This window comes from Heterocephalus glaber, unplaced genomic scaffold (genome assembly GCF_053883595.1).
Source record: "Heterocephalus glaber isolate CG9 unplaced genomic scaffold, H.glaber_assembly_v1.0 deba00001451, whole genome shotgun sequence".
NCBI classification, from domain to species: Eukaryota; Metazoa; Chordata; class Mammalia; order Rodentia; family Bathyergidae; genus Heterocephalus; species Heterocephalus glaber.
Window position 1 is genome coordinate 553,476 of NW_028258301.1, and position 27,528 is coordinate 581,003.

Here is a 27,528-nt window from a genome sequence, read left to right on the forward strand (position 1 = left end):
CTCATGTATTCATTTAACACAGATTTATCACACAACCACATTTCAGACCTATGCCAACCAACAAGTGAATGCTGAGAGAGTTATCTTTCAACAACTAGAATAGTGAAATACACAAATGTAAGAGAAGAAGGCTTGCTGGAGTACATTGCTTATTGTTAAGCTATCAGTTCTAATCACAGCTTATAGAGGAAGCAGTGAGATATTAATATTAATTTCTGACTTTTGTACATACATTTATCAAATATTTGGCAAGCCCTATCCTGTACCAGGCCCTACACTAAATTCTGACAGTGCAGGAGTGAGTCAGAGGCAGGTCTCACAGAGCTCACAGCTTAATTTAATATGGCATTTTTCTGCTTACAAGCCCTTTCTCCTTCATTAATAATGACTGATATTTTTCTGAGTATATAATACGTGCCAGTGTTGTGATAAGCTTTATACATGATTATCATGATTATCTTAATCCTCAAAAATCTTATTAGAATGTACACTATACCAGAGCAGAGAATTTTGTTTGCTTTGTTCACTAATAGATCCCTAAAACCTAGAAGAGTACTGACCACATAAGCACTCAAAAAGTTTTTTCAGGGCCGGGGATTTAGCTCAGTGTTTTCACTGCTTGTTGTGCAAGTACAAGGACCTGAGTTCGATCCCTAGTACCAAAAAAAAAAAGTTTTTTCACTAAATGAATGAAACACATTGTTAGGTAGCTGCACCTTTTAATTCCATTTCACAAATGTATAAACTAAAGATCAGGTAGCAGAAATCCTTTGTTCTAGGCCTTCCAAATAGTGAAAGGCAGAACCAAGACACTTTTAGAACTTAGAACTGTCTGATCTCAAACCCAATAGTTTGTATATCAGTGATTCTCAAGAAAGCTGGAGATCTCATTAAAACACAGATGCAAGGAAGGAGCCAGGGATTTAGCTCAGTGGTTCTGCCGCCTGCCTCAAATGCGCAAGGTCCTGAGTTCAATCCCTGGTACCAAAAAACCAAAAAAACCCCACAGATGTGGAAGGGAGTCTACACTCACAGTTTCAAATTCTGTGGATAGAAAAATAAAGACCAGGAAAATCATAATTTAAAAATTGCTCTTTTAATATAATCTGCAATTTCAGGACACAAACCTAGTTTTTAAAAATTCCTAACATTCTTAGACCCAATAAGCCTTAGACATTCCCATCTCACCTGTAAATGGGCATTTCCAGTGACGGTGAACCTTTTACAGCTTTCAGTGATCACAAACAACCTGCTGTGGCATGTGTGCCATAGGTTCGCCACCACTGGACTAGACGGCCATCCAGTTTTGCCTGTAAAATGAGCTTTTCCTTTATGGGTGTGAGACCTGTGATGGCTGTCACCAGTGAAGTGCCCAGCACTCTTCTATAGGCAGGGCTTCATCTGTAAATTGAATCCCCTCTTTCCATAGATTCACAGGTTCCACAGATTTTTCACCCCCAAATCCCCATAAATATACCAAGCTTGAGGCCACAGAGAATCACTCACCCTCTCGTGGTCCCACACTCAATTTCTTTGAGTGAATACTTTTAAAATTCTGCCTAATAAGTCTCTTTATGCTTCTTACGGACACGTCCTCAGAATTCTTTTCCTGTGATGAAACTCAGGGAACTTGCTAGCTGCTCTTTGGGCTGGGTGAGCAAAGGTCCTCAATCTCCACATCAAGGACCTCCTCAGACCCTGTCTGGTGACATGAGGAATATCTACTCTTAATGAATTCCCAGATGATACTGAGGGCTATATTTTTTGTTTATTTATTCAAGGTAGGTCTTGCTACCTAGCCCAGGCTGGCCTTGAACTTGGGATCCTCCAGTCTTAGCTTCCCAATCACCAGGATTACTGCTGTGCTCCACCAACCTCGGCTCAGGGTTTATATTTTGAAAACCATTCTATAGCAACCAGCCTCCCAATTTCTTTCCTTTTTTTTTTTTTTTTTTGTTCTTTTATTGGTACATTTTAGGTATACAATTCGTTGACATTTATCATTGGGTGTTTGTACCTGTACATGATATATCTTGGTTCTTATTTTTTTTCCCCCATTACCTGTGTGCCCTTCACCCCCTCCGCCCTTCCCTATTTACATAGATTTCATTTCCTTTTTTTTTTTTTCTTTTCTCATAGTTTTTCCTTTCCCTCTTTTCCTATCCCCTTCCCCTCCCTTCACTCCTTCGTCTTTGGACTTTTTTTCCTATTTCAAATTATCAATTATTCATTTTAACCCTTGTTTACACTATCAGTTTCTCACACTAGAGAAACTATTCGGTATTTACACGTGTGTCCTATTTATTTCTCTTAAGAGTATGGCCTCGATATGCATCCATTTAGCTATAAATGACTCTAGTTTTTTGTTCTTTATGGCTGAGTAGTACTCCATTTTATTAAAAAACCACATTTTCTTTATCCAGTTTCCAGTTGATGGGCACTTGGGCTGCTTCCAAACTTTCGCTATTACAAACTGTGCTGCTATGAACATGGGTGCACATATATCACTGTGGTATGATTCTTTTAATTCTTTGGGGAAAATACCCAGCAGGGGAATAGCTGGGTCAAATGGGACCTCTAGTCCTAGTTCTTTGAGGTATCTCCATACTGACTTCCACAGTGGGTGCACCAGTCTGCACTCCCACCAACAATGGAGAAGGGTTCCTTTCTCCCCACAACCCCACTAGCATTTGTTATTGGTTGATTTCTTGATAGGAACCATTCTTTCTGGGGTGAGGTGGAATCTCAGGGTTGTTTTCATCTGCATCTCTCGAATGACGAGTGATGTTGAACATTTTTTCGTGTATTTGTTTGCTGTTTTTACTTCTTTGTCTGAGAAATGTCTGTTCATTTCAGATGCCCATTTTTGAACTGGGTCTTTGAATTTGGGGGGTAGCCTCCCAATTTCTCATTTACTCCTATAAGGTGAAAAGAAGGGAGATTAATTTCCCATAGCAGATTAGGAAAAATGGGGCCAGAAAAGTCACAACTTTTCCAAGGTCTCTGTGAGACCAGGATAAACCAAAGAAACACCATCTTGGCCTGTAGATAAACTCCCCTCATGTCCCTCCCCTTGTAAAATAGATGTTTTTGTAACTGCTTGTTCTGCTTCTATAAACTTGCTTCATCGATTCTTGGAAAGAGATAGTGCCTGGTGCCTCCCTTTACCGTAAATTGCCCTAATCTTACAAGACAGCAAAATAGCTGAGTTGTGAATTAACTTACCCTTGAACTTCTCTTCTTAAAATAACACCTATAAAAGCTATGCTGCTATAACACCCTATATAAACTGTGCTGTTCCTGGACTCAGGGATTCACTTCCACGCGCGTAAATAAACTCCTTTCAGTTTAACTTTGTCATTGGTCCCAGTGTTTGGTGATTTATCAGCTCGCTTGGCACAACAGTCTCATAGCAAACTCCTAAGTCCTTATCATCCTTAGAACTTGCTGCCTCAGATACAGAGGGAAGAGAATCAAGGAGGTCAGTATTTGTCAGGAGGGCTCCAAGATGAATTTGGAGGGCCGGGGTTTAGCTCAGTGGTTTCGCCGCCTGCTGTGCAAGTGCAAGGACCCGAGTTCGATCCCCGGTACCAAAAAAAAAAAGATAAAGTTGGAAATGTTACCACCTAGCTTGCTACCCCGAGGGAAGCGTTCAGGGCTCTGTGACTAACTCATTGGGTGCCCTGGGGGAGCCCTTGCCTGTCTGGACCTCAGTCCTCTTTTCCCTAATGTAGGGGCCTTTCTAGCTTAAACCACAGCCTGGGAGATTCAGAGCCAGGCAGAGAAAAAAAAAGGTTGCACCGGATCCTGCTCTGAACGTTTTGTGCCTGCTCGAGGCCATGAAGGATCTGCGTGCACGGATGACGCGATATGCAGTCACCGCTGTTAGGGCGCCTGTCTGAGCAGGTCTGGTAGCTGTCACAGCCTTTTCGGGTTTTTGGGAGGGTGGACGGACTGGTCAGAGGAGGAAGGGCAGGCTGTCTCCAGGCCATTCTACCTGATTCGTACCCGAGGGTCCCCCGGGTATCTGCAAGAGGACTCGGACCTGGGCAAGCCCGGGCGCGATATGCCCGGCCTCCAATTTCCACCTTTAGTTACACCCTCTACTGAGGAAGGCAGGCTCGTGCAGACACGAGCACCAATCCCAGGCCTTCAGAGTGATGTCAGGCAAACGCGATTGGCCTTAGTTCTCTGCAGGGGGCAGGTGCTTTTAGCTCGAGGAAGTGTAACTCTTTAGGGGAAGGCTTAGCGGATTTAGTGACCTTGAGGATATCACTGTACTTCTCTGAACCTCTTTAAAGATAGATATTAAGCCAGGCGCGGTGGCTCATGCTTGTAATACTACCACTGAGGCTGAGGAAGGGAGATTACAAATTCAAGCCCAGCTTGGGCAATTTAACGATTTAGCGAGACGCAGTCTCAAATTTAAAAGAGGGAGGGTGGGGATGTAGCTCAAAAGCCCTGGGTTCAATTCCTAGTACGGAAAAGAAAAATAGATATTAATCCTGAAACGGCCCGTAAGAGAGAGCACATCTCAGAGAGGGCCTTATGTTTTAAAAAAGTACTCTTTTATTTTGTCTGCTTAGGAGAGTAATATGTGATTTTTATAAAAGTAAATATGAGGGCTGGGGATGTAGCCCAGTGGCACGGTGCCTGCCTCACCAGCACAAGGCCTTGAGTTCGATCCCTGGTACAAAAAAAAAAAAAAGTGGAAATCTCTTTTACACTATGCCCTCACTCCTTCCTAGCCCATAGTTAGCAACTATTAATACTTAAGTATATTTTTCCTAAGGCTTTCCTGTTTGTTTTTTGTTGCTTTTGAGACAGGAGCTCTTATGTAGTTCAGGCTGGTCTTGAATTCATCATGTAGCCCAAGCTGGTCTCAAACTTGTAACCTTCTGCCTTGGCCTCCCAGAGTGCTAGGAGTACAGGTATGTGCCACCATGCCCAGCTTTTTAAAAAATTGTATTTTTTAATTAAATTAAAATTTAATTTTCTTAGAGACAAAATCTTGCTGTTTCCCAGGCTGTCCTGGAACTTCTGGGCTCAAGCAATCCTCCTGCCTCAGCCTCCTGAATAGTTGGGATTAGAGGGATACCACTGTACATGGCTAACAATTAAATTTTTTAGGGAAATTAAAGTTATATTATTACATCTTTTTTTTTCACTTAGTAATGCACTTAAACATCTTTTCTGTCTTTCGTTTTTAGAGAGAGTCTCTCTTTTATTTAGAATGGCCTTGAACTCTATGTAGCATAGGCTGGCTTCAAACCCATGGTGATCCTCCTGCTTCAGCCTTCTAAGTTCTAGGATCTCAGGGGTAAGCCACCATACCTAGCTCTTGAACATTTTTCAATGTTGGTATGAATAGACCTATCTCATTCTTTTAATGTTTACATTGCACTCAAATCTACTATTATTAAATATTTGTTTCTAAGAATAGCAGCAGTAACAAAAATCTGTAGCAATTTATTTATGCAAGAATTTCATAGTTTACATTTTTGGAAGTTGAATTTATAGGTAAAAAATGTAAGCACATGTTAAATTTTAGCAAATATTAGCTAATTGCTCTCCAAAGAGCAGGTATTAATATATATTTCTACCAATAGCCTGGCAATGCCAGTTTCCCAGCATGCTCACAAACATAGGATGCCAAAAACCTGTGTTTACCTAATAGATGAAAACACCACACTCCTTTTTATTGGCCTTTCTTTCTTTTTCTTTTTTTTTTTTGGTGCTGGGAATTGAACTCCGGCCTTTGTGCTTGCGCAGCAAGCGGCTAAACCACTGAGCTAAATCCCCAGCCCCAATTGGCCTTTCTTTTGTCATTAGGAAGAACATCTTTTTGCAGTTGTTTTTCTAGAGATTGTACCCAGGGTCTTTCATGTGCTCGGGAAGTGCTTTAGCATTGATATGCATCTCAGCCCCAGGAGGAACAAGTTTTTGTTTTTTATTCTTGTTTTTGTTTTTGGAGATAGGGTAGCCAAGCTTTTTTTTTTTTGGTACCAGGGATCAAACTTGGGTACTTGCTCGGAGGAACCACTGAGCTAAATCCCTGGCCTAAAGGGTAGCCAAGCTATATGGCCCAGGGCTCAAACTAGCTATAGGCCAGTTTGGCCTGAAACTCTTGATTCTCCTGCCTCGGCCTACTGTTGTGCCCAGATTGTGAAGTCCCAAAGACCACCAGGAGGCCGTTTCCGATGTAAGGACACGAGGGTCGTTTATTCAAGCTCAAGCAGGGACTCTCAATTGTCACCGACACAGCGGATCAAGATTGAGAGCCCCGAGTTCCAAATTAGCAGGGTTTTTATTGAGAATACAACAAGCTTTGGTCATTAGCAGCCATATGATTGGTTAACATTTAGCAAGTATGAAGTGTAGAATTTTGATTGGCTAGGCTCATTGGGGGTTGAAGGGGATTACGTATAGGTTTTTACAAGAAGAATGGGGACAAAGGTTAGTGGTCTACTGTCACGTACTGATGGTCAGCAGACATCCTGACTAATGGTCACGACCACCCTGTGTGGACAGTCAGCACGTTAACAGATTGTCCTATAGATAGTGGGCCCAGGACATTTGTTTCTAGGGCAAACAGATGGCTGAGTAATAAACTTAGGAATCCTGAGTTGTGGATTACGTCCTTTGTCCCAGTTCAAGCACAAATTTGAGAGAACAAAGGAGACTGCTCCAAAATGGAGTCACTCTGGTCCCACATTACCAAGTGCTGGGATTTCAGGCACGTGCCACCACATCGGGCCATAAAGAACATATTATTTTATTTATTTATTTATTGGTACTGGGGATTGAACTCAGGACTTTTTGCTTGTGAGGCAGGCGGCGGAACCACTGAGCTAAATCCCCAGCCCAATATTATATATTTATTAACAAGTGCTTTTCCTCTTATAAGACTTGCATGTTCTTGTTGAAATCTTCTGTTTTTCAGTATTGCATCTCTAAAGCCCTAGTCATTTTTAAGCACCCAGAGAATGTTTGATGAGTGAATGAAGAATAAGTGAAATAATGTATCTAGAGTACTAAAGTCACAATTAATGATCAAGAAATATTAGTTTAATTTAAGTGTGGAGTTAGGAGTGAGTTCTGGAATGCTCTCAAGTTCTTTTCTTCAGAAAGTGGGCACTGGGGATTTAGCTCAGTGGTTCCAGCGCCTGCCTCAAAAGTGCAAGATCCTGAGTTTGATCTCCAGTAACCGGCCCCCCCGCAAAAGAAACTAGGATTGTTATTATGAGCTTTAGGATTACAAAAGACATGGCTTCTCCCTGTCTTCTCATTGTATGATTTCCCAAGGGTAATCACACAATTTCTCTGATCTCAGGTTCTCTGCAGCAGTTGAAACATTGTCTGCAAGCTGCTAATACCAACGGGCTATTAGGAGAAGAACCTGAGATTAATTTACAATAAGCATATGTTTGTATATTTTATTTTTTCTTATTTTTGGTACCGGGGATCGAACTCGGGTTCTTGAGCTTGCGCAGCAGGTGGCGAAACCACTGAGCTAAATCCCCGGTCCTGTTTGTATATTTTAGTAATAAAAATAAGTGTAAAAGGTAAAAGCAAACATTTGTAAGAATAGAGGATACTGGGGATGTAGTTCGATGTCAGAATGCTTGTCTAGCATGTGTGAACCCTCGGATTCCATCCCCAGCCACAAAGAGTAGACTACAGAGATAAGAAACGGGCTAGAAAAAAGAAGCTGTTTGCCCTTTTAATGATCTTATATTTCTTTTAAAAATACATGACTTCATACATCGTCCGGCCTCTCTCCTCTTTTCACCAGCTCTCTACTGCCCTCTATTGCTCAGATCGCCTCAATTCATTTCGGACCAACTGCAAATATTAAGGAGGAAAAATACTACTTGTGCTGAATTTCTGACTTTAGTTATCTATATCATCTTCACTGAACCCTGCTTCATTCTTATTTTAGTTTTTGAGATCCTGGAGATCCAACTCGGGCCCTTGCAAATGCTAGGCAAGTGTTCTAGCACTGAGCTACACCCTTAGCCCATTCCTCTACTCTTGACCTGGTTATCAACACAAGAAATCCCACAAGAAGTCTAGTGGGAGATACAGACTCTAGTGCCATTATAGGCACGATGAGAAACATTTCTGAAACCAGAATTGCTCTGAGCCAGGCACTATACTGAGCACATTGTATACAGAAATTTCTACTCTTTGACAGATAATAGATCTACATTTACAGAACAGGAAGCAGGCCCACAGGTGTGATTGGTTCAAGGTCAGGATCTAGTAAACATGGGACATGGATTCTGAACTAAGCTCTGTCTCCCCTCCAAAGCCATGTGTTTCCTAATACATTATAACATAGTTAAACACATAGTGTGGAACACTGAAGTGAGAGCTTTTAAGCCTTTTTGGGGTATATGTGGTTACTGCAACTGGGAAGACCTTATAGAGGAAGAAATTATTGCTTTGGGCCAAGACGTTTGATTCAGGTATCAGGTATCAAGAACACTGGTAAACAGGGTCACAAATCTGGAACCTATTCAGAGAACAAAAGATTGGGAGGGTGGTGGGGAAGAGGGGCAGGAGAGAAGGCCAGAATCAGATTTTACAAGGCCTTGAAGGATAGGGTAAAGAAGGTGGGCTCAAAACTAAAGGCAGGGTGTCCCAACCTCAGGGATGTGTTCTGAGGGCTCCCCCTAAAGGTGGTCAGGGGTATGAGAAGCCATGGGTAAATGGGGCTTATCACCTTCGAAAGTCAATTTTCCTAAAGAGGTTGGAGGAAAGGCAATCTTGTGTTATCCTGTGAAAGATGTACTGGGGAATTGTTTGTGGACTCATAGGAAAAAATGAAACTGAAGGGCCGGGGATTTAGCTCAGTGGTTTAGCCGCCTGCTGCACAAGCGCAAGGACCCGAGTTTGAGTCCCGGTACCAAAAATAAATAAATAAATAAATAAATAAATAAATAATAAAACTGAGAATTCAAAGACATGTCCCACGGGCCAGGGATTTAGCTCAGTGGTTCCAGCGCCTGTCGCGCAAGCGCATGGTCCCGAGTTCGATCCCCGGTACCAAAAAAAAAAGACATGTCCCAACTGCAGTTAAAACCCTCCCAAATAATGAGGTGACTGGATGTGGTCTATTCTTTTTTTTTTTTTTTTTGTACCGGGGATCGAACTTGGGGCCTTGTGCTTCCGCGGCAGGTGCTGGAACTACTGAGCTAGATCCCCGGCCCCTGTGGTTTATTCTTTACTGCCTTTAGGATAAAAATGAAGCCTTGGGAAACATTGCAATAGATGATGGGAAATCATGGATTGAGCTCCACCAGGGTCTCTCGACTAGGTCTGAATGGGAGTCCAGTGAAGAGGATTTGTCTTTGGAGACCTTTCTGTTTCAGCTTTATGAAATTGATGATTCTAACAAAAAGCAACAATAAGCATATTCCTCTTCTGCATCCTTTGACATATTTCTCTTCTACTTCATTCTTTTATTTAACAAATACCTGTTGCACACCAACTTGCTCCTTGCTAGGTGGTGTGGACAAGTAACTAAACCTTTCTGAACCTGTTTCCTCATCTGTAGATACAATACCTACATTGTTACAATGAGTGTCACAGTGAAAATTAAGTGAGTTAATTAGTGGGGCCGAGGATTTAGCTCAGTGGTTTTGCTGCCTGCTGCGCAAGCTCAAGGACCTGAGTTCGATCCCCGGTACCAAAAAAAAAAAAAAAAAAGTTCATTAGTATCAGCTCTTAGACTACAGACTAACACAAAAGTTCAGCACTGTTAAAGGATAGGCTATTATAATAATGTTATTACTATATTCTCTACTCCTGCTATGTTCCAGTCATCATTACCCATGGTGACTCACAGGCACTGATAGGTCTGAAAGAAATACGGAGATAAAGTAGGCTTTCCACTGCATTTGTGTAGACTTACGATTATCTGTTTACCTCGCTACACCTGGCACAGAGAAAACACTCAAAATGCTTGACGAATGAACAAATGTTTACCAATTATTTCAAGTTCTTTACAGGCAGGGACCATAGTTCTACCTCTCATCCCCAGAACCGAACACCTGTTTGAGTACACAGCGCTTAGTGTTTACGGAACTAATGGATGAATCCGTGGATAAATGGCTAAATGACTGCAGGAAGAAAGTCATTAAGGCTAGAAAGCTGGCACTGATAAGGTACTGACTGCACAAAGACCTGCACCAGTTCTGAGAATGGGGTACACATAGGAAAAGGGCGTACCAAGGACTGTGCGAGGGCTGACGGGAAGCCCAGGGTCGCGGGCGGAGAGAGCACAGACGTCATCGCCCCGCCCACCCCGCCCCGGCCCTCCCGGGGGTCACGTGACCGCGGGCGCTCTGGGTGACGTCGGTCGAGCCAGCCGGGGCTATGGCTGGCTTGGTGGACTTCCAGGACGAGGAGCAGGTGAAGTCCTTTCTGAAGAATATGGAGGTGGAGTGCAACTACCAGTGCTACCAAGAGAAGGACCCGGAAGGTGAGCGCCGCCCTCAAAGCCTGGGGACTGCTGGGGACACGTGTGTCGGGTTGTTAGGGAACGGAGGGGACCTGGAGGGGGTCGCGTGGCGGGCGGAGGATGCGGCATGTGGGACACTCACGACCTGGTGTGGCTGGAGGGGCATCTCGTGCCACACAGTCGCGGGTCGGGGATGGGGACCTGCGTCGCGGCGAGGGGAGGGCCCGACGAGTAGGGGTTTGGGGGTAGAGGGACTAGGGCTAATCAGTGAGCGGACGAAATGCTCTGACCTCAGTGAGTTGACATTCTAGTGAGGGAGTCGGTCGGGAAGCATAAGGAAGTAAGTGAAACGCGCGTTAAATACTGATAGTGTAGTGGGGAAAAGAAGTAGGGGACGGATATCAGGAGTTCTGGAGCAGGATTGTAAAGTGATCAAAGTGCATTTGAACAAAGCCTTGAAGAAGGTGAGAGAGTGAATCACGCGGATCCAGTAGGCAGAGCTCCGGCAGAATGTGCCTCGTGTGCAGTGTGGACGTTGAGTTGATGGAGTGTATGGGTGGATGATGGCGACCAGAGACGGCCACCTGGAGGAGCCAAAGTCTTTAGGGTGTTTTCCCCCCCTATTTTATTATTTTTTTTAAAGGGGTAAAACGGCACGGGCTCTACCTTCTAATAGCACGTAGGCTTGTTTCCATAGTATGACTTAACTATTTTATGAAGCTGACCAACTACACAGAGTGGCTCTACAGTATGATGGCTGAAAAAGACCCTCAGATTGTTCTTTGAGAACTAATTCATGTCCTGATTTTAAACAAATTTCAAAGGAATTGGAGTTACAGAGAAGCAGTGTGGTTTGGGGCAGTCTAGAGGTCCAAGCACATGTTGGTTGAGTGGATGTGGTGAGAGAAGAGTACTCTTTTGGAAGGTTAAAGTCAGGACGTATTCAGAATTAAGTGGTGTGTGTGTGTGTGTTTCTTTTCTTTTCTTTTTTTTTTTTTGGCAGTTCTGGGGATTGAACTCAGGGCTTCACACACACTAGGCAAGTGCTGTACCACTGTGTTATATCCCCAGCCCCTAGCATTAAGTTTGAAGAAGGAGCTTGGGCCACAATACATCAGGCTTTGGAGGCCAGGGGAAGGAATTTAAACTTGATTCTTTAGGTATATTGTTTGAGCAGAAAGTTCATGGTAGTGTGCTGTTGAGAATACACAGAGAGGAGGAAGATGGCCATACTAAGGACTGGCTGCAGGAATTAGAAGGAGACCTGAGAAGGGGCTGTGGTTACTATAATTCCTGAATTATTAGTTCCTTGAAAGTCTTAATCTTGCTGTCCGGTTGTGTTTGCCCTTAAAATCTATTGTTATCATTACCTAAGTGTATTCCCTCATACACTTAACTGTCTTCCTGTTCATCGTTCATCCAGTCATACACAAACATATATACCCCAACATTTTAAAATGCAAATTTAATCTTGTCTCTCACACACACACACACACACACACACACACACACACACGGTTCTGGGAATTGAACCCAGGGGCCTGCACATACTGGGCAAGTGCTCTGCACCTGAGCTACATCCTCAGGCCCACTTCTTTTCTTAAAACTCTCTCTCTGGTGGTTTTACTGTTGCATTTAAGGTAAAATCCTATGTAGAGCTGGGGATGTAAACCAGTGGTATAGTGCTTGCCTATTATACACAAGGCCCTAGGTTCAATCCCCAGTACTGGAAAAACAAAATGAAAATCCCCACAAAACTCTTTCTGATACTCTGCAAGGCCCTTTGATCTGGTCCTTGCCTCCCTCTCATTTCTTTTTCTTTTTCTTTTTTTTGGTACTGGGGATCAAACTCGGGTCCTTGCGCTTGCAGGGCAGGCGGTGGAACCATTGAGCTAAATCCCCGGCCCCTCACTCTCATTTCTTATCTCACTCCTCAGCCATGTTATACTTTATTCATGCCAGGCTGATTTCTTCAGATATTTGTATTAATGCTTCTTTTTGCCAGGACTTTCTGCCTCCTTGCCATTTTATTGTCTTTATATGTATTTTGCTGTGCTGATAGAACCCAGGACTTTGTGTTTTTCTCTTCCACTGAGCTACATTTTCAGCCCCTCATTGTCTTTATGCATCTAGTGCTTCTTATTTTGGTCTCAGCTCAGCTGTCACAGTTCTTGGTGAGACCTTCCTTGGTGGCCCTGTCTATAGTAGTTATTTCTTGCATTGTGTACAACAAACTCGTCATCCTGCTTTATTTTAATCGTAACATTTATTGATTGAATACATCTGGTTCACTTATTATATTTCCTCCCCTACAGTGTACATTTTAGGAGAGCAAGTGATTATTCCCAGCATCTGTGTATCTGGTACATGGATATATATGGTTGTTCAAATATTTGTTGAATGAAAATGAGCCAGAAATTATGTAATTATTGGGGATGAAGAGGGAGGGAGAGAGGGGAAAGATGTTAAGAAGGGAAGCTTGCTGAGACTGGGAGATTGTCAAGGAGTGGGGAGAGGAGCCTGTTTTCCAGCTCTTTTGGTAGCTGCTATTTCTACTCCTCTTTGGGCTTTAAGTTCCCAGCTTGGTCAAGGAGTAAGACACAGTCATCACTGCATGACTTGCTGCTACAAGATCAGCCTATGAGCTCTTGGTTTTTTAATGTTTTTACTACTGAACTCAATGAGAGGTTCCAAAGCTAGAAACATTTCAGTCATGGAAGTCAGTGGGTCTTTGGGTCAGACCTACAGGGAGCTGAAGAGCTGGTGGGCGGTAGAGCCAGGGCAGGGGCCAAGGTCTCCCCAGTCTGTGTATTACCCAGTCCCTGACTAAGGGGAGACAAGGCCACTTGTGGGAATGGCTGAGACCACCTGTGTTCTTTGTGGTGGGGGCAGCTTGCCACACTCGAGGAGAACTGGAGCTGGTCCTAAACAAAAGGCTCAGTCTGACCTGTCATATCCAAGCCCTCCACACAGCAGAGGAGTAGCCCTAGGTGTGAACAGTTCTTGCCTTCTGCTCACAGGTTGCTATCGGCTGGTGGACTATCTGGAAGGGATCCAGAAGAATTTTGATGAAGCTGCTAAGGTGCTGAAGTTCAACTGTGAGGACAACAAACACAGTGATAGCTGCTACAAACTGGGGGCCTATTACATAACTGGAAAAGGTACGAGGGGCCTGCTTTCTATGGCCATTACTGGCATCACATCTGAGCCAGAAGCTGTGCACTATCCTTAGAACTGCCCTCAGACAATAGTCACCATGCCGTACCTCAGATCTACTCATTCTGCCCAACTGAAACTTTGTCACTTTGGCCAGCAAGTCCCCACTCCCCAGACTCTGGCAACTACCACTCTACTCTCTGCTTCTATGAGTTTGGCTTTTTTAGATTGGATATATTAGTGAGATCATGCATTAGTCTTTCTGTGCCAGGCTTATTTCACTTAGCAAATGTCTATCATAAGGGCATTTCATCAGTGTTGTCACAAATGGTAGAATTTTCTTTTTTAAGGTTGAATAGTATTCCATTGTGTATCTACACTTTATCCATTCTTCTGTCGATGGACAATTAGGTTGATTCCATATTTTGGCATTGTGAATTATGCTGCAATGAACATGGGAGTATAGATACCTGCTTGAGATGCTGATTTCATTTCCTTTGGATAGCTACCCAGAAGTAGATTGCTAGATTTTAAAACAATTCTATTTTTATGTTTTTGAGGAATTGCCATGTAGTTTTCCATGGTGCCGTACCAGTTTATATTCTTACCAACAGTGTAAGGGTACCTGTTCCTCCACATCCTCACCAATACTTGTTACCTTTTATTTTCTTGGTAATAGCTATTTTAACACATGTGAGGTGGTATCTCATTGTAGTTTTGATTTTCATCTCCCTGACTAGTAACATTGAACATTTTGTCACAAATCTGTTGGCCGGTTTTATGTCTTTTCGGAAATGTCTGTTCGGGTCTCTTATATTTATCTGGATTCTTTTTTTTTTTTTTTTTGGTGGTACTGGGGATTGAACCCAGGGACCACTGGGCTACATCCCAACCCCCCTTTTAAAATTTTATCTTGAGGCAGAGTCTTACTAAATTGCTCAGGCTGGCCTCAAACATTTGATCCTCCTGCCTCAGCTTCCTAAGTAGATGGGATTACAGGCCTATACCACCATACCCAGCTAATGGGTTATTTTTAAAAAGATTTTTATTAGTACATGTTTGTAGTACATAATGTTTACATTCATTTTGGGGAATCGGTACATGTATATAATGCATCTTAATTCTTGTTTTCCCCTTTCTCCCCTACCCTTCCCTGTTTTTTTTTTTTTGTCAGAATCAGATTTATTTCTTTTATGTCTTTATCAAATTAATTATCATAAACAGATTAACAGGCCTAAAAACATTTAAAACGCATAAAACAATTTATACTAAATCAAGGTACACTTTAAGATAGATTGGTCGGGCTGGATTACAATAACTTTCTTTTTTTTCTCGTACTGTCTGTCTTTAATTTTGCACTTTATTTATATATTGGCTTTCTCATATAAGAGAAACCATACGATAGTTAAGCCTGTGTGTCTGATTTAATTCACTGAACATTATGGTCTCAAAGTGCACCCATTTTCCTTTAAATGATTCCAGTTTATCCTTCTTTATGGCAGAGTAGTACTCCATTGTATAGAAGTACCACATTTTTTAATGCATTCATTTTTTGATGGCCATATAGGCTGCTTTCAAGATTCAACTATTATAAATTATGCTACTGTAAACATGGGTATGCATGTATCACTCTAACATGATGTCTTTAACTCCTTCAGGAAGATAGAAGAGGAATAGCTGAGTCAAATGGAATTTCTTGTTTTAGTTTTTTTGAGGAATTTCCATACTATTTTCATAGTGGTTTTACCAGTCTAGTTTATAGTCCCACCAACAATGAAGGGTTCCTTTTTCCCTGCAGCCTCTTCAGCATTTATTGTTTGATTTCTTGAAGATAGTCATACTTTCTGCAGTGAGATGAAATCTCAGTGTTTTAATTTGCATTTCTCAAATGGCCAGTGATGCTGAGCATTTTTTTCATATACTTATTGGCCATTTGTACTTCTTTATATGAGAAGTGTATGTTCACTTCATATGTGCATTTTTTGAGTCTTTAAATTTAGGGGATCTAATTTTTTTTAGTTCTTTATATATTCTAGATATCAGTCCTTTGAAGAGTAACTGGCAAAATTTTTCTCTCATTCTGTACATTGTCTCTTTGCTCTGTTGGTTGTTTCCTTTGCTGTGAAGAAGCTTTTTAATTTGATGTGATGCCATTTGTTGATTCTTGGTATTTTTTCTTCTATAACTGGGGTTCTGTTCAGCAAGTCCTTGCCTATGCCTGTGTTTTCAAGAGTTTTACCTCTTTTATATTCTAGCAGATTAAGTGTTATCTGTTTTAATATTTAGATCTTTGATACATTTAGATTTTAGTTTAGTGCATGGTGACAATATGGGTTAAGGTTCAATCTTTGGGATCTGGATAGCCAGTATTCCCAGCACCATTTGTTAAAGAGGCTATTTTTCCTCCAGCAGAAATATTTTGCACCTAGTCAAAGATAAGATAGCTGCATGTGCCTGGAGTTGTTTTTGCATCCTCTATTCTGTTCCATTTATCTACAAGTCTGTGTTTTTGGGGGGTTTTTTTGGTGCCAATACTGTGCTGTTTTTATCGCTGTAGCTTTGTAGTATAACTTGAAGTCTGTGATTGTGATACTTCCTCCTTGTCCTTGTTACCTAGGATTGCTTTTGCTATTTTAGGTCTCTTCTGGTACCATATGAATTTTAGGATTGCTTTCTCTAGTTCTGTGAGAAGTGCTCTTGGTATTTTGATTGGGATTGCATTAAACTGTATAATAGTTTTGGAAGTATGGCCATTTTGACAGTATTGGTTCTGCCTATCCAAAAATGAGATATTTTTTCATTTTCTGATTTCCTCTTTGATCTCCTTTTTCACAGTACTCAAGTCTTTGCTGTAGAAGTCTTTAATTTCCTTGGTTAGGTTAATTTCTGAGTATTTAATTTTCTTGGTGGTATTATGAAAGGTACTGTTTCCCTAGTTTCTCTCTCAGTGATTTGATTATTGGTGTACAGGAACGCTATTGCTTTTTGAGTGTTGATTTTGTGTCATGCTATGCTACTGAGTTTGGTTATTCTAGGAATCTTTAGGTGGAGTTTTTGGGGTCATCTATGTAGAGGATCATGTTATCTGCAAATAATAATAATTTCTTCCTTTCCTATCCATATCCCTTTTCTCTTGTCTAATTGCTCTGGCTCATGTTGTGAAAACTGTATTAAATGCAAGTGGTGACATCTTTGTCTTGTTCCTGATTTTAAAGGGAAAGCTTTCAGCTTCTCTTCCTTTAATATGATGTTGGCCACAGGGGCTGGGGATTTAGCTCAGTGGTTCTGGTGCCTGCCACACCAAGTGCAAGGTCCTGAGTTCCATCCCCGGTACCAAAAAAAAAAAAAAGATGTTGGCCGTTGGTTTGTCATAGAAGGCCTATATCAAATTGAGATAAAGGCCTTTTGACCAGGTGTGGTGGTGCATGCCTGTAATCCCAGCCCTCGGGAAGCTGGAGCAGGAAGATTGCTAGAAGTTTGAGGCCAGCCTGGGCTGCATAGTGAGTTCAGGGTCAGCCTGAACTATAGAGCAAGATCCTGTTTCCAAAAAAGAACAATGTTCTGTACATATTTTATTTAGGGTTTTTGATCAGGAATGAATGTTGGATTTTGTCAAATGTGTTTACTGCATCTGTTGAGATGGTTATGTGGTTTTTGTCCTTGCTTCTGTGTAAGTAGTACTGTATTGCATTTATTGATTTGCATATGTTGAGCCATCCCTGCATCCCTGGGATAAATCCTACTTGGTTATGATGTATGATCTTTTTGATCATTTGCTATATTCTGTTTGTCCTTGTCATGTTGAGGATTTTTTCATTTATGTTCATTAAAGAGATTGGCCTATAGTTCTCTTTTTCAGTTGGGTCCTTTTCTGGGTTTGGAATCAGGGTAATACTTGCTTTCATGAATGACTTTGGGAATACTTCTTCCCTTTTAATTTCATTAAAGTTTTGAGGAGTATTGGGGTTAGATATTTGGTAAAGTTCTTGTAGACTTTGGCAGTGAATCTGTTGGGACCTGGGTTTTTCTTAGTAGTTTTAAAATTACTTCTTCAATTTCTTTGACTGATATTGCATTATTCAAGATTCTTATATCTTCTTGGTTCAGCTTTGGTAGTTATGTTACCCAGTTGTGGTATTCTGTTACAGCATCAGAAAGCAGACTCAGAACATTTGTCTGTCTTTCTTTTTGTTTCCTGTGTTTTGGGAGTCACATCCAAAAAACCATTGCCCAGACCGATATCAGAAGCTTTTTCACTGTTTTCTTCTAGTAGTCTTAATCCATTTTAAGTTTATTTATTTATTTCTTTATTTATTGGTACTGGGATCGAACTTGGGTCCAGCAGGCGGCAAAACGACTGAGCTAAATCCCCTGGCCCTTAAGTTTATTTTTGTATATGGTGTGAGATAAAGGTCTGATTACATTTTTCTACATGTAGATATCCACTTTTCCTGATAGTATGTATTGAAGAGACTGTGCCTTCCTTGCTGTGTATTCATGGTACCTTTGTCAAAGATCAGTTGATCATAAAAAGCATGGATTTATTTCTGGATTTTGTATTCTGTTCCACTGGTTTATATTGTCTGTTTTTATGGTCATGCCATGCTGGGGTTTTTTTGTTTGTTTGCTTTGGTTTGGTTTGCTTTCAAAAGCTATAGAAGCTTTTTTTTTTTTGCTTTCAAAAGCTTCAGAAGCATTTTTTTTTTAAAGCAAAACTTTTATTGGTACATTTTAGATATACATAATGTTGTACCTGTACATGATATATCTTGCTGCTTCTTTTTTTTCCCCATTCCCCCACTCCTTTTGACATCTCTTCCCCTTTATTTAAAAAAGCTTTGTAAAAAAAAAAGCTTTGTTTCCATTTTTCCTTCTATTTTCTCTTTTTTTTCCTTGTCCCTTCTTTCCTTTCCCCCTACCCCCTACCCCCTCGCTTGTTCCTCTTCTCATTTGAACATTTTCTTCCCATTTCCCAATATCTATTATACATTTTAGTCCTTATTTTCATTGTTGGTTTCTCACACCAGAGAAAAATGTGATATTTAAATATGTGTGCCCAATTTATTTCACTTAAGAGTATGGTCATAAGGTACCATACTAGGTACCTTTAGCTAGGAATGTCTCAAGCTCATCTTTATGGCAGAGTAGTACTCCATTGCATTAAAAAAAACACCCACATCTTCTTTACCCATTCATCAGTTAATGGGCATTTGGGTTGTTTCCAAGATTTAGCTATTACAAACTGTGCCATTATCATTATAAATGTGGATGTGCATATATCGCTGTGGTATGATGCTTTTAATATTTTGGGGACCATACAAAGAAAGGGAATAGCTGAGTTGAATGGAACCTCTAGTTTTAGATTTTTGAGGAATCTGTATGCTGATATCCACAGTTGTTGCACGAGTCTACACTCCCACCAACAGTGGAGAAGGGTTCTTTTTTTCCCCACAGCCCCTCTAGTATTTGTTATTCATTAATTTCTTGGTAACAACCATTCTTTCTGGAGTGAGATGGAATCTCAGCATTGTTTTAATTTGCATCTCTCAAATGACCAGGAAGCTTGAATATTTCTTCATATATTTATTTGCTGTTTCTACTCCTTCATCTGAGAAGTGTCTATTTCAGATCCTCATTTTTGAATTGGGTCTTTAAATTTTGGGAGTCTGATTTTTTTTAGTTCTTTATATATTCTAGATAGTAGTCCTTTGTCTGAGGAACAGCTGAAAAAATTTTTTCCCCACACTGTGGGTTATCTCTTCACTCTGTTAGTGGTTTCCTTTGCTGTGCAAAAGATTTGGGGGGGGGCGGGGTAGCAGGGATTGAACTCGGGTCCTTGCTCCTGCAGGCGGCAGACGGCAGAACCACTGAGCTAAATCTCCGGCCCTGCAAAAGTTTTTTTTTTTAATGTTAACAATAACATTTTATTAAAAATCTTTTTCAAAACAAAATTAGTGAAAAGAGTGGCACTGTTTCACATTTTTTCAAATTCCCTTCATGTCTGGCTCAATAGAAAGCAGCTGGATTTTCACATCTGCTTCCACATTTCAATCTGTTGTGATATCACAGGTCAGGTTAGTTTCTAGAAAACTTCACTGAACACTCATGAAAGAATGAGAGAGAAAAAATGAAATGACATCCTAGTATTAACATGCAATAGTTCTGGCCTCACAGACCCCCTGAAAAGAATGCTTGTCTAGGTCCTTTATTTCTCTCTTCACATACTTCCTAAATGACCTGCCTTCAAATTGAAGCAAAAATAATCCTACATCTTATTTCCTAATTCTTTCTGGATACTGGTCTTTCACCAAGGCTTTCATAAATAAATGTCAACATGTTTTCCTGTAGCTACTTTTTAGCATGAAAATAAAAAGCTGATGAAACTAAGCATTTACTGCTGTTCTTTCCTCCCTATTATAAAAAAAAGTAAATAACTGTCCTGAGAGACACTTATAATGCCATCCCCAAAACAATCTGGGACTTAATCTAGATTATAAGTAAGTAAATCCATCCAAAACTAATTTAGATTATGATAAATTTTTTAAATGAGTATACATTTTGTACAATAATAGCAATCCACAAAAAAAAAGTTACTTGCTCTCACCAAATGGTACAAAACTGGGTTAAAACCCAAGGGAGGGCCAGGGATTTAGCTCAGTGGTTCCATCGCCTGCCTGGCAAGCACAAGGTCCTGAGTTCAATCCCCAGTACCCTGCCCCCCAAAAAACAAAACCCAAGGGAGTAAGTGTGTTAAATTTAAAAGTTCAGGGACATCCTGGAGTTGAATGAAAAACCGTTTTTTGAGTAAGTATCACTAAACAAGTAAAAGGTCCAAAACGACTTTAAAAACTCAAAGTCGTGTGAGCAAACAAAAACCTTATGAATTAAAAATTAAACATATATGTAACTAGAACAGGATGAGGAAAACGTCAAGAAAAATCTGTCAGTCCTGACCGGTACAAATACCAAGCAAATTCCTAACACTGACACTGAGATGAAGAACATTGCCATTAACAGACAACGTCTGCAAATGTTCTGCAAATTCTCTATACGCACATAGTTTTCCTATCCTTTTCCTCAAAAATACAGTCCCAGTCATCTATTGGCTTAATGTTCAGATGAAATTTTTTTTTGTTGCACTAACAGTTTTGTTCTACTTTGTTTCTCGGTTATTCTGGGTGTTCTCTTACAACTGGAGGGTTGATGAACTAATCCTGAGTAACAAACGGTTAAGCAGAGAAAGGAGGCTAAGCAGAGAAAGGAGGCTACGGCCCCGCGCTCCCCCACGGTCCGGGCTCTGGGGACCCTCCTGCCCTCCCTTCCGAAGAACCACAAAGCGAAGAACCACAAAGCGGAGTCCAGACGCGTTTGAGGGCCCGAGGCCTCCCGGCCCTGGTTTCTCTCCCGTTACATAATCGGGGCCTAAGGCTGCATCTGCGCTCAGTCCTCTGCAAGGAGGCGGATGGGGTCCTCCGGGGTCCGAGGAGGCAGAAGTGGGGCTCGGCACCTGATCAGACATATTGACGGCGGCTTCCCCCAGGTCTCCGCACGGTGGCGGCCTCGGGGCAGCAGAACCTCGCTCGCTCTGGCGTTTACAATCCCATCTCACTGTCCCACAGCTACTTTGCAAAAGATTTTTAATAAGATGAGCTCCCAGTTGTTGATTCTTTGTAATATTTCCTGTGCGATTGGGTTTTGTACATAAAGTCTTTGCCTAAACCACAGTCTTCGAGACTTCTACCTATTCTATCTTCCATCAGATTTAGTGTTTCTGTTTTCATATTTAGATCTTTGATTCACTTTTATTTTACTTTAGTACATGGTGAAAGATATGCGTCTAGTTTTAATCTTTAGCTTGTGGAAAGCCAGTTTTTCCAGCACCATTTATTAAAGAGGCTATCTTCCAGTGAAGCTGTTTGGCTTCTTTGTTAAAGATAAGGTAGCTGAGTATGTCTGGAGTTGTTTCTGCATCTTATAATCCGTTCCGTTGATCCTCAGGTCTGTTTTTTTGTTTTCTGGGTTTTTGGGGTTTTTTGCCAGTATTATGCTGTTTTTTTCATAGTAGCTTTGTAGTATAATTTCAAGTCAGGGATTGTGACGCCCCCTGCCTTGCCTGTGTTTTCCAGAATTGCCTTTGCTAGTCTAGGTCTCTTTTGGCTCCAAATGTATTTTAGGATTGTTTTCTCTAATTCTGTGAGATACGCTCTTGGAATTTTGATCAAGATTGTATTAAATCGGTATAATAATTTTCACTATATTTGGCCAAAGTATGGCCATTTTCAATAATTTGTTCTTCCTACTCAGGAACAAAGGATATCTTTCCATTTTCTGATATCCTCTTCGATCTCCATTTTCAGAATGCTGTAGTTTTCAATGTAGAGGTCTTTTAACTTCCTTTGTTACATTGATTTCTGAGTATTTCATTTTTGGAGGATGCTATTGTGAAAGGTGTTGTTTCCCTAATTTCTCTCTCAGTGAGTTTGTTATTTGTGTACAGGAAAGCTATTGATTTTTGAGTATTAACTTTGTATCCAGCTATGCTATTGAATTTGGTTATTAAATCTAGAAGTCTTTTGGTGGAGTTTTTGGGGTCTTCCATGTACAGTATCAAGTCATTTGTAAATAATGATAACTTCTTCCATTCTTGTCCTTCTTCCTTTTTTTTTTTTCCTCTTGTCTAATTGCTCTGGGTAGTGTTTCCAGAACTATATTGAATAAGAGTGGTGATAGTGGACATCCTAGTCTGGTTCCTGATTTTAGAGTGAAAGCTTTCAATTTGTCCATTTAGTATGATATTGGCTGTTGGTTTGTCAGATGGCTTTTATCAGATTGAGATTAAGACCATCATGGGCTGGGGATTTAGCTCAGTGGTTCTGCCACCTGCCTCACAAGCACAAGGTCCCGAATTCGATCCCTGGTACCAAAAACAAAACAAAACAAAAAAAACAAGCGATAAAGACCATCTATTTCAATTTTCTGTAGGGTTTTTATCGTGAATGGGTATTGGACCTTGTCAAACACTTTTTCTGCATCTGTTGAGATGATCATATGGTTTTTGTCCTTGGGTCTGATAATATAGTGTATTATGTTTATTGATTTGGATATGTTGAACCATCCCTGCATCCTTGGGATGACTCCTACTTGGTCATGGTGTATTACCTTCTTGATGATTTGCTGCATTTTGTTCACCATTATTTTATTGAGGAGTTTTGAGTCTATGTTCATTAGGGAGATTGGCCTGAGGTTCTCTTTTTTGGTTGGATCCTTCTCTGGCTTTGGTATCAGAGTAATGCTTCCATTTCAATTTCATTAAAGAGTTTGAGAAATAGCGGCATTAGGCCTTCTCTAAAGTTCTTGTAGAATTCAGCAGTGAATCTGTCAGGGCCTGGGCTTTTTTTGTTGGTAGGTTTTTAATTACATGTTCGGTTTCATTGACTGATACTGGTTCATTTAGAATTTTCATATCTTCCTGATTCAGCTTTGATAATTCCTATGTAACCAGGAATCTGTCCATTTCTTCTGTGTTTTCCACCTTATTAGAATATTGGTTCTTGAAGTAGGTATTAGTGATCTTCTGGATTTCTACAGGATCTATTGTGATTTCACCCTTTTCATTCCTAATTGCATGGATGTGAATGTTTTCTTTCCTTTTTTTTTTTTTTTGGATATCGGGGATCGAACTCAGGACCTTACACTTGCGAGGCAGGCGGCAGCACCACTGGGCTAAATCCCCAGCCAGCCATAATAGTTTGATACTAAGCTTTGTGGTATATTTTGAAAATAAGTAGTGTATTGCCTTTGGTCTTTTTACTCAACATTGCTTTGGCTTTTGGGGATTTTTCTGGTTCCTTATGAATTTAGGGTTGTTTTTTCTATATTGTGGAAAATGCCATTGGAGTTTTGATAAGGATTACATTGAATCTGAAGATCACTTTTGAGTAGTATGGACATTTTAACAATATTCTTCTAGTCCATGAAGCTTTTTGTTTTTATATGGGTTGTCTTCAGTTTCTTTCATCAGTGTTTTATAATTTTCAGTGTGCAGATCTTTTACCTTCTTGGCTAAATATATTTGTAAATTATTTATATGTGTATTTATATTTTTGGTCATGAGGATTAACTCAGGGCCTCACATGTGCAAAGCATACACTTTACCACTGAGCTACACTACAGCCCCTAGTTTTACTTTTTAGATGCTATTGTGAAATTATTTGTCTCTCTCTCTCTTTTTTTTTTTTTTGTACCGGGGATCAAACTTAGGACCTTGCGCTTGCAATTTTTCCTTACTTTTTGAGATGGGGCTTCACTGGTCTCAAGCTTGTGGACTCAAGGCATCCTCCTGCTTCAGCTTCCCAAGTATCTGGGACTACAGATGATTTGTTTTCTTGAGTTCTTTTTCATATAGTTCATTGTTAGTATATACAAATGCTACTGATTTTCATAATTTAATCGATCTTTTCTGTGCTCTGATATTTCTTATTTTTTCCTTCTGACTTTCAGCTTAATTTCTTGAGGTGTAAAGTTAGGTTATTTATTTGAGGTCTTTTTTGCTTAACATAGACATTTATTGCTGTAGACCCCTCTTAACATTGCTTTTGCTATATCCCATAAGTTTGAGTATATTCTGTTTCCGTTTTTATTTGTCTTAAGATGATTTCTGATTCTTCTTTGACCCATTGGTTATTTAGTAGTGTGTTGCTTAATTTCCACATATTTGCTGGCCATGGTGGTGCATGCCTGTAATCCCAGCACTTGGAAGGCTGAGGCAGGAGGATCTCAGTGAGTTCAGGGCCAACCTGTGCTACATAGTGAGTTTAATGTTTGTTTGATTGATTGATTGATTGATTGATTGATTTTTGAGAATAAGCAATCATACATGGGGATTTGAAATTTTGTGTGCAAAAAAATAAATAAATAAAGTAATCCCTGTCACTACCTCTACTTAATCATATCACTTGTTAGCAGTTTCTCATTGCTTTTAGGGTTAAATCCGGAGTCCTGAATATGACCCACCAGACCCTGCGTGATCTGGCTCTGTCTGCCTCTCTGGCCTTGCTTCTTCAGTGGTTTCTGGGTTCTAGTCACAGTGGCCCTTTTTCTCTTTGTATGTTATTCCCCCGGCCAGAAAATCCCTCACCTGTTTTCTGTTTGTTTTTTGTTTTTTTATTGTTGTTATTGTTTTTGGTACTGGGGATCGAACTCAGGACCTTGAGCTTGTGAAGCAGGTGCGGTGCCACTGAGCTAAATCCCCGGCCCCCCTCACCTGTTTTCTTTTGCCTCTTTTCATTATATCAGAGCTCTGATGTCACTTCTTTAGGAGAACTTTCCTTGACCTTACCTGCGGGCAGGGGCGTCATGTATTCTCATAGGACAAAGACACTACTACTCCATATACTTGTCACATGATGATACATTTTTTGTATGCTGGTTTAATATATCCCATTAGACCATAAGATCTTCAAGGGCGGGAGAATGTCTGTTCCTCAAGACATAGCGCAGTAGTTGGCAAATAATAGACATTCATCATACTGTCATCCCTCAGTAGCTGGGAGTTTGGTTCCAGGACCCCTGCAGATACCAGAATTGTCAATGGCTCAAATTCCTTATATAAAATGGCGCAGTGTCTCCATGTAACCTTTGCAGCCCTCCTGTATACTTTTAAATCATCTCTAGATTACTTTATAATACCTAATACAATGTAAATAGTTGTTATACTATGTATTACTTTAGGAATAATGAATAGGGGAAAATATAAACATGTCCAGTTCAGAAATCATTTTTTTTCTGAATATTTTTGATCTGAGATTGGTTGAATCTCCAGATGGATTAAGTTGTATATTTAAATGTATTGGTCAACTGTATATTTAAATGAATGAACATTTAGTTGAGTGGTTATAGAATACCATATTCTTACTGTCGTTCCCAGTTTTTACCTCCTTTAACTCTTTGGGCTTCCTCACAAGTTAGCATTTAAAGAGAGTTTATGGTTATAAATGCTGAAAGTTCTGCACTGTGCCAGGCTGCCTTCTGCTCGTGTTGCCTTAGCTCATAGGAAGTGGACTTTCAGGAATTGTCCCCTGACTTTGTCCTGAGACAACTAGTTTCTGTCTTGGCTTAGGTTTACTTTCTCCTTTGCTTTCTGTCCTCAAAGGTGGACTGACTCAGGACCTGAAAGCTGCCTTCAGCTGCTTTCTGATGGCGTGTGAGAAGCCTGGCAAGAAGTCTGTGGAAGCCTGTCACAATGTCGGTCTCCTGACTCACAGCGGAAAGGTCAATGAGGATGGCCAGCCCGACCTGGGGAAGGCCAGGGACTACTACGCAAAGGCCTGTGATGGCGGCTTTGCCCCCAGCTGCTTCAATCTCAGTGCCATGCTCCTGCAGGGTGCTCCTGGCTTCCCCAAGGACATGGCCCTGGCTTGTAAATACTCGATGAAAGCCTGTGACCTGGGCCATATCTGGGGCTGTGTCAATGCCAGTCGCATGTACAAGCTGGGGGATGGTGTTGATAAGGATGAGGCGAAGGCCGAAGTGCTAAAAGATCGGGCCCGGCAGCTGCACAAAGAACAGCAGAAAAGTGTTCAGCCCTTAACATTTGGGTGATGTAGCTCATCCTGCTCCCCAGGCAGCAGTTTGAGGCTGGCACCTTGTTTGAGACCTGATGCAGCCCTTGACAGATAACCTCCTGGAGCAGAACTTGGGACTTGATTTCAGCAGCTGATTACGTAGATCTACTTATCCCAGAGTGTCACCTACTAGGATGTGGCCTGCAGTGCGTATTTCAGTCAATAATCCTTTATCTGGTTGAATTCTGTGAAGAAAACCAAATTTATGGAGTCTTAATTTTCACACTCTTGCAGCTCTGTCAAAAGTAGCAGCAAATTAGAGTGCAATAGAAATTTGGGTAGTGAGGAGACAAATAGCAGAAAGCTGGAAAAATTAGCAGCCACAAGCCGTGAAGAAATCAGACACCATATTCATTATTAGTATTATTTTAGCTGAAAGGCTTGAAAATCAGAAAGTATCTTGGTTTATGTAATATAAGTTTTAAGGAGCTAAGAACAGTTAAATAGTCACAACTGCTACCCTCTGATTTATGTAATTATTGGTGTGGGCTTTTTCAATCTTCCTATAAATTCATAGAGATCAGGAGGGATATGTAACATAAAAGGTTAAAGGTGGTTATACGTCAGGGTTGCTGAAGAAGATGAAGCATAAGCCTGCCTTCTAGAAGGTAGTCACAGTTAAAATTAGCATCTCTGCCAGGTGTAATGGCACACACCTGTAATCCTAGCACTTGGAGGCCGAGGTAGGAGGATTGCTGTGAGTTCAAGGCCAGCCTGGACTACATAGACCTCATCTCAAAAAAAAAAAAAAAAAGCAGAAAACAATTAGCATTTCCAGGGCATTCACCTGGCACTGGTCCTCATGCTGAGGAGACATTATTCCCAGAACAACTCAAGCTAGGAGTTTGTAAAGAGATTTTGTGACATGTCCCACTGGAACTGAACTTTTTTTTTTAGCTGTTGCTATGAATAAACCATTTTGATTGGTTTGTAGCTTGTTTGATTAGTGGTCTCTCCAGAGTCTTAAGTAAGGTAGAGTATGTTCTTCATGGTGTCTGTGCCTTTTCTTGTAGGAATATTTGCTTTTTCTATTATCTCCTAACTTGTCACCAGGGGGCAAGCTTGCCATTTTCATGCTGATAACAGGACCGTTACATGTATCACTACCTACAGTTTTCAGCTTTGCAGCTGTCCTAGAAGGAAGGCATGCCTTCAGAAGGTTTGCAAACGCAGCCATCCAGCTTCTCAAGTTGGTAGAGGAGAGGGACTTTCCTAAATGTAGGTGTCACTGGCTCAGGTTTCTGTGTTTCCCAAACTTAACCCACCCCACTGTCGCAGGCT

The 27,528-nt window shown here is 40.9% G+C and overlaps 1 protein-coding gene across 1 annotated transcript; it reads left to right on the forward strand.

Moving 5' to 3' along the window:
* The first annotated feature begins 10,310 nt into the window (after nt 1-10,310).
* On the forward strand, nt 10,311-27,180 carry Coa7 (cytochrome c oxidase assembly factor 7). Its single transcript, XM_004869237.3, has 3 exons — nt 10,311-10,489; nt 13,489-13,629; nt 25,776-27,180. The coding sequence occupies exons 1-3, from the start codon at nt 10,384-10,386 to the stop codon at nt 26,222-26,224; spliced, it is 696 nt and encodes a 231-aa protein (XP_004869294.1). The 5' UTR covers nt 10,311-10,383; the 3' UTR covers nt 26,225-27,180.
* The last annotated feature ends 348 nt before the right edge of the window (nt 27,181-27,528 follow it).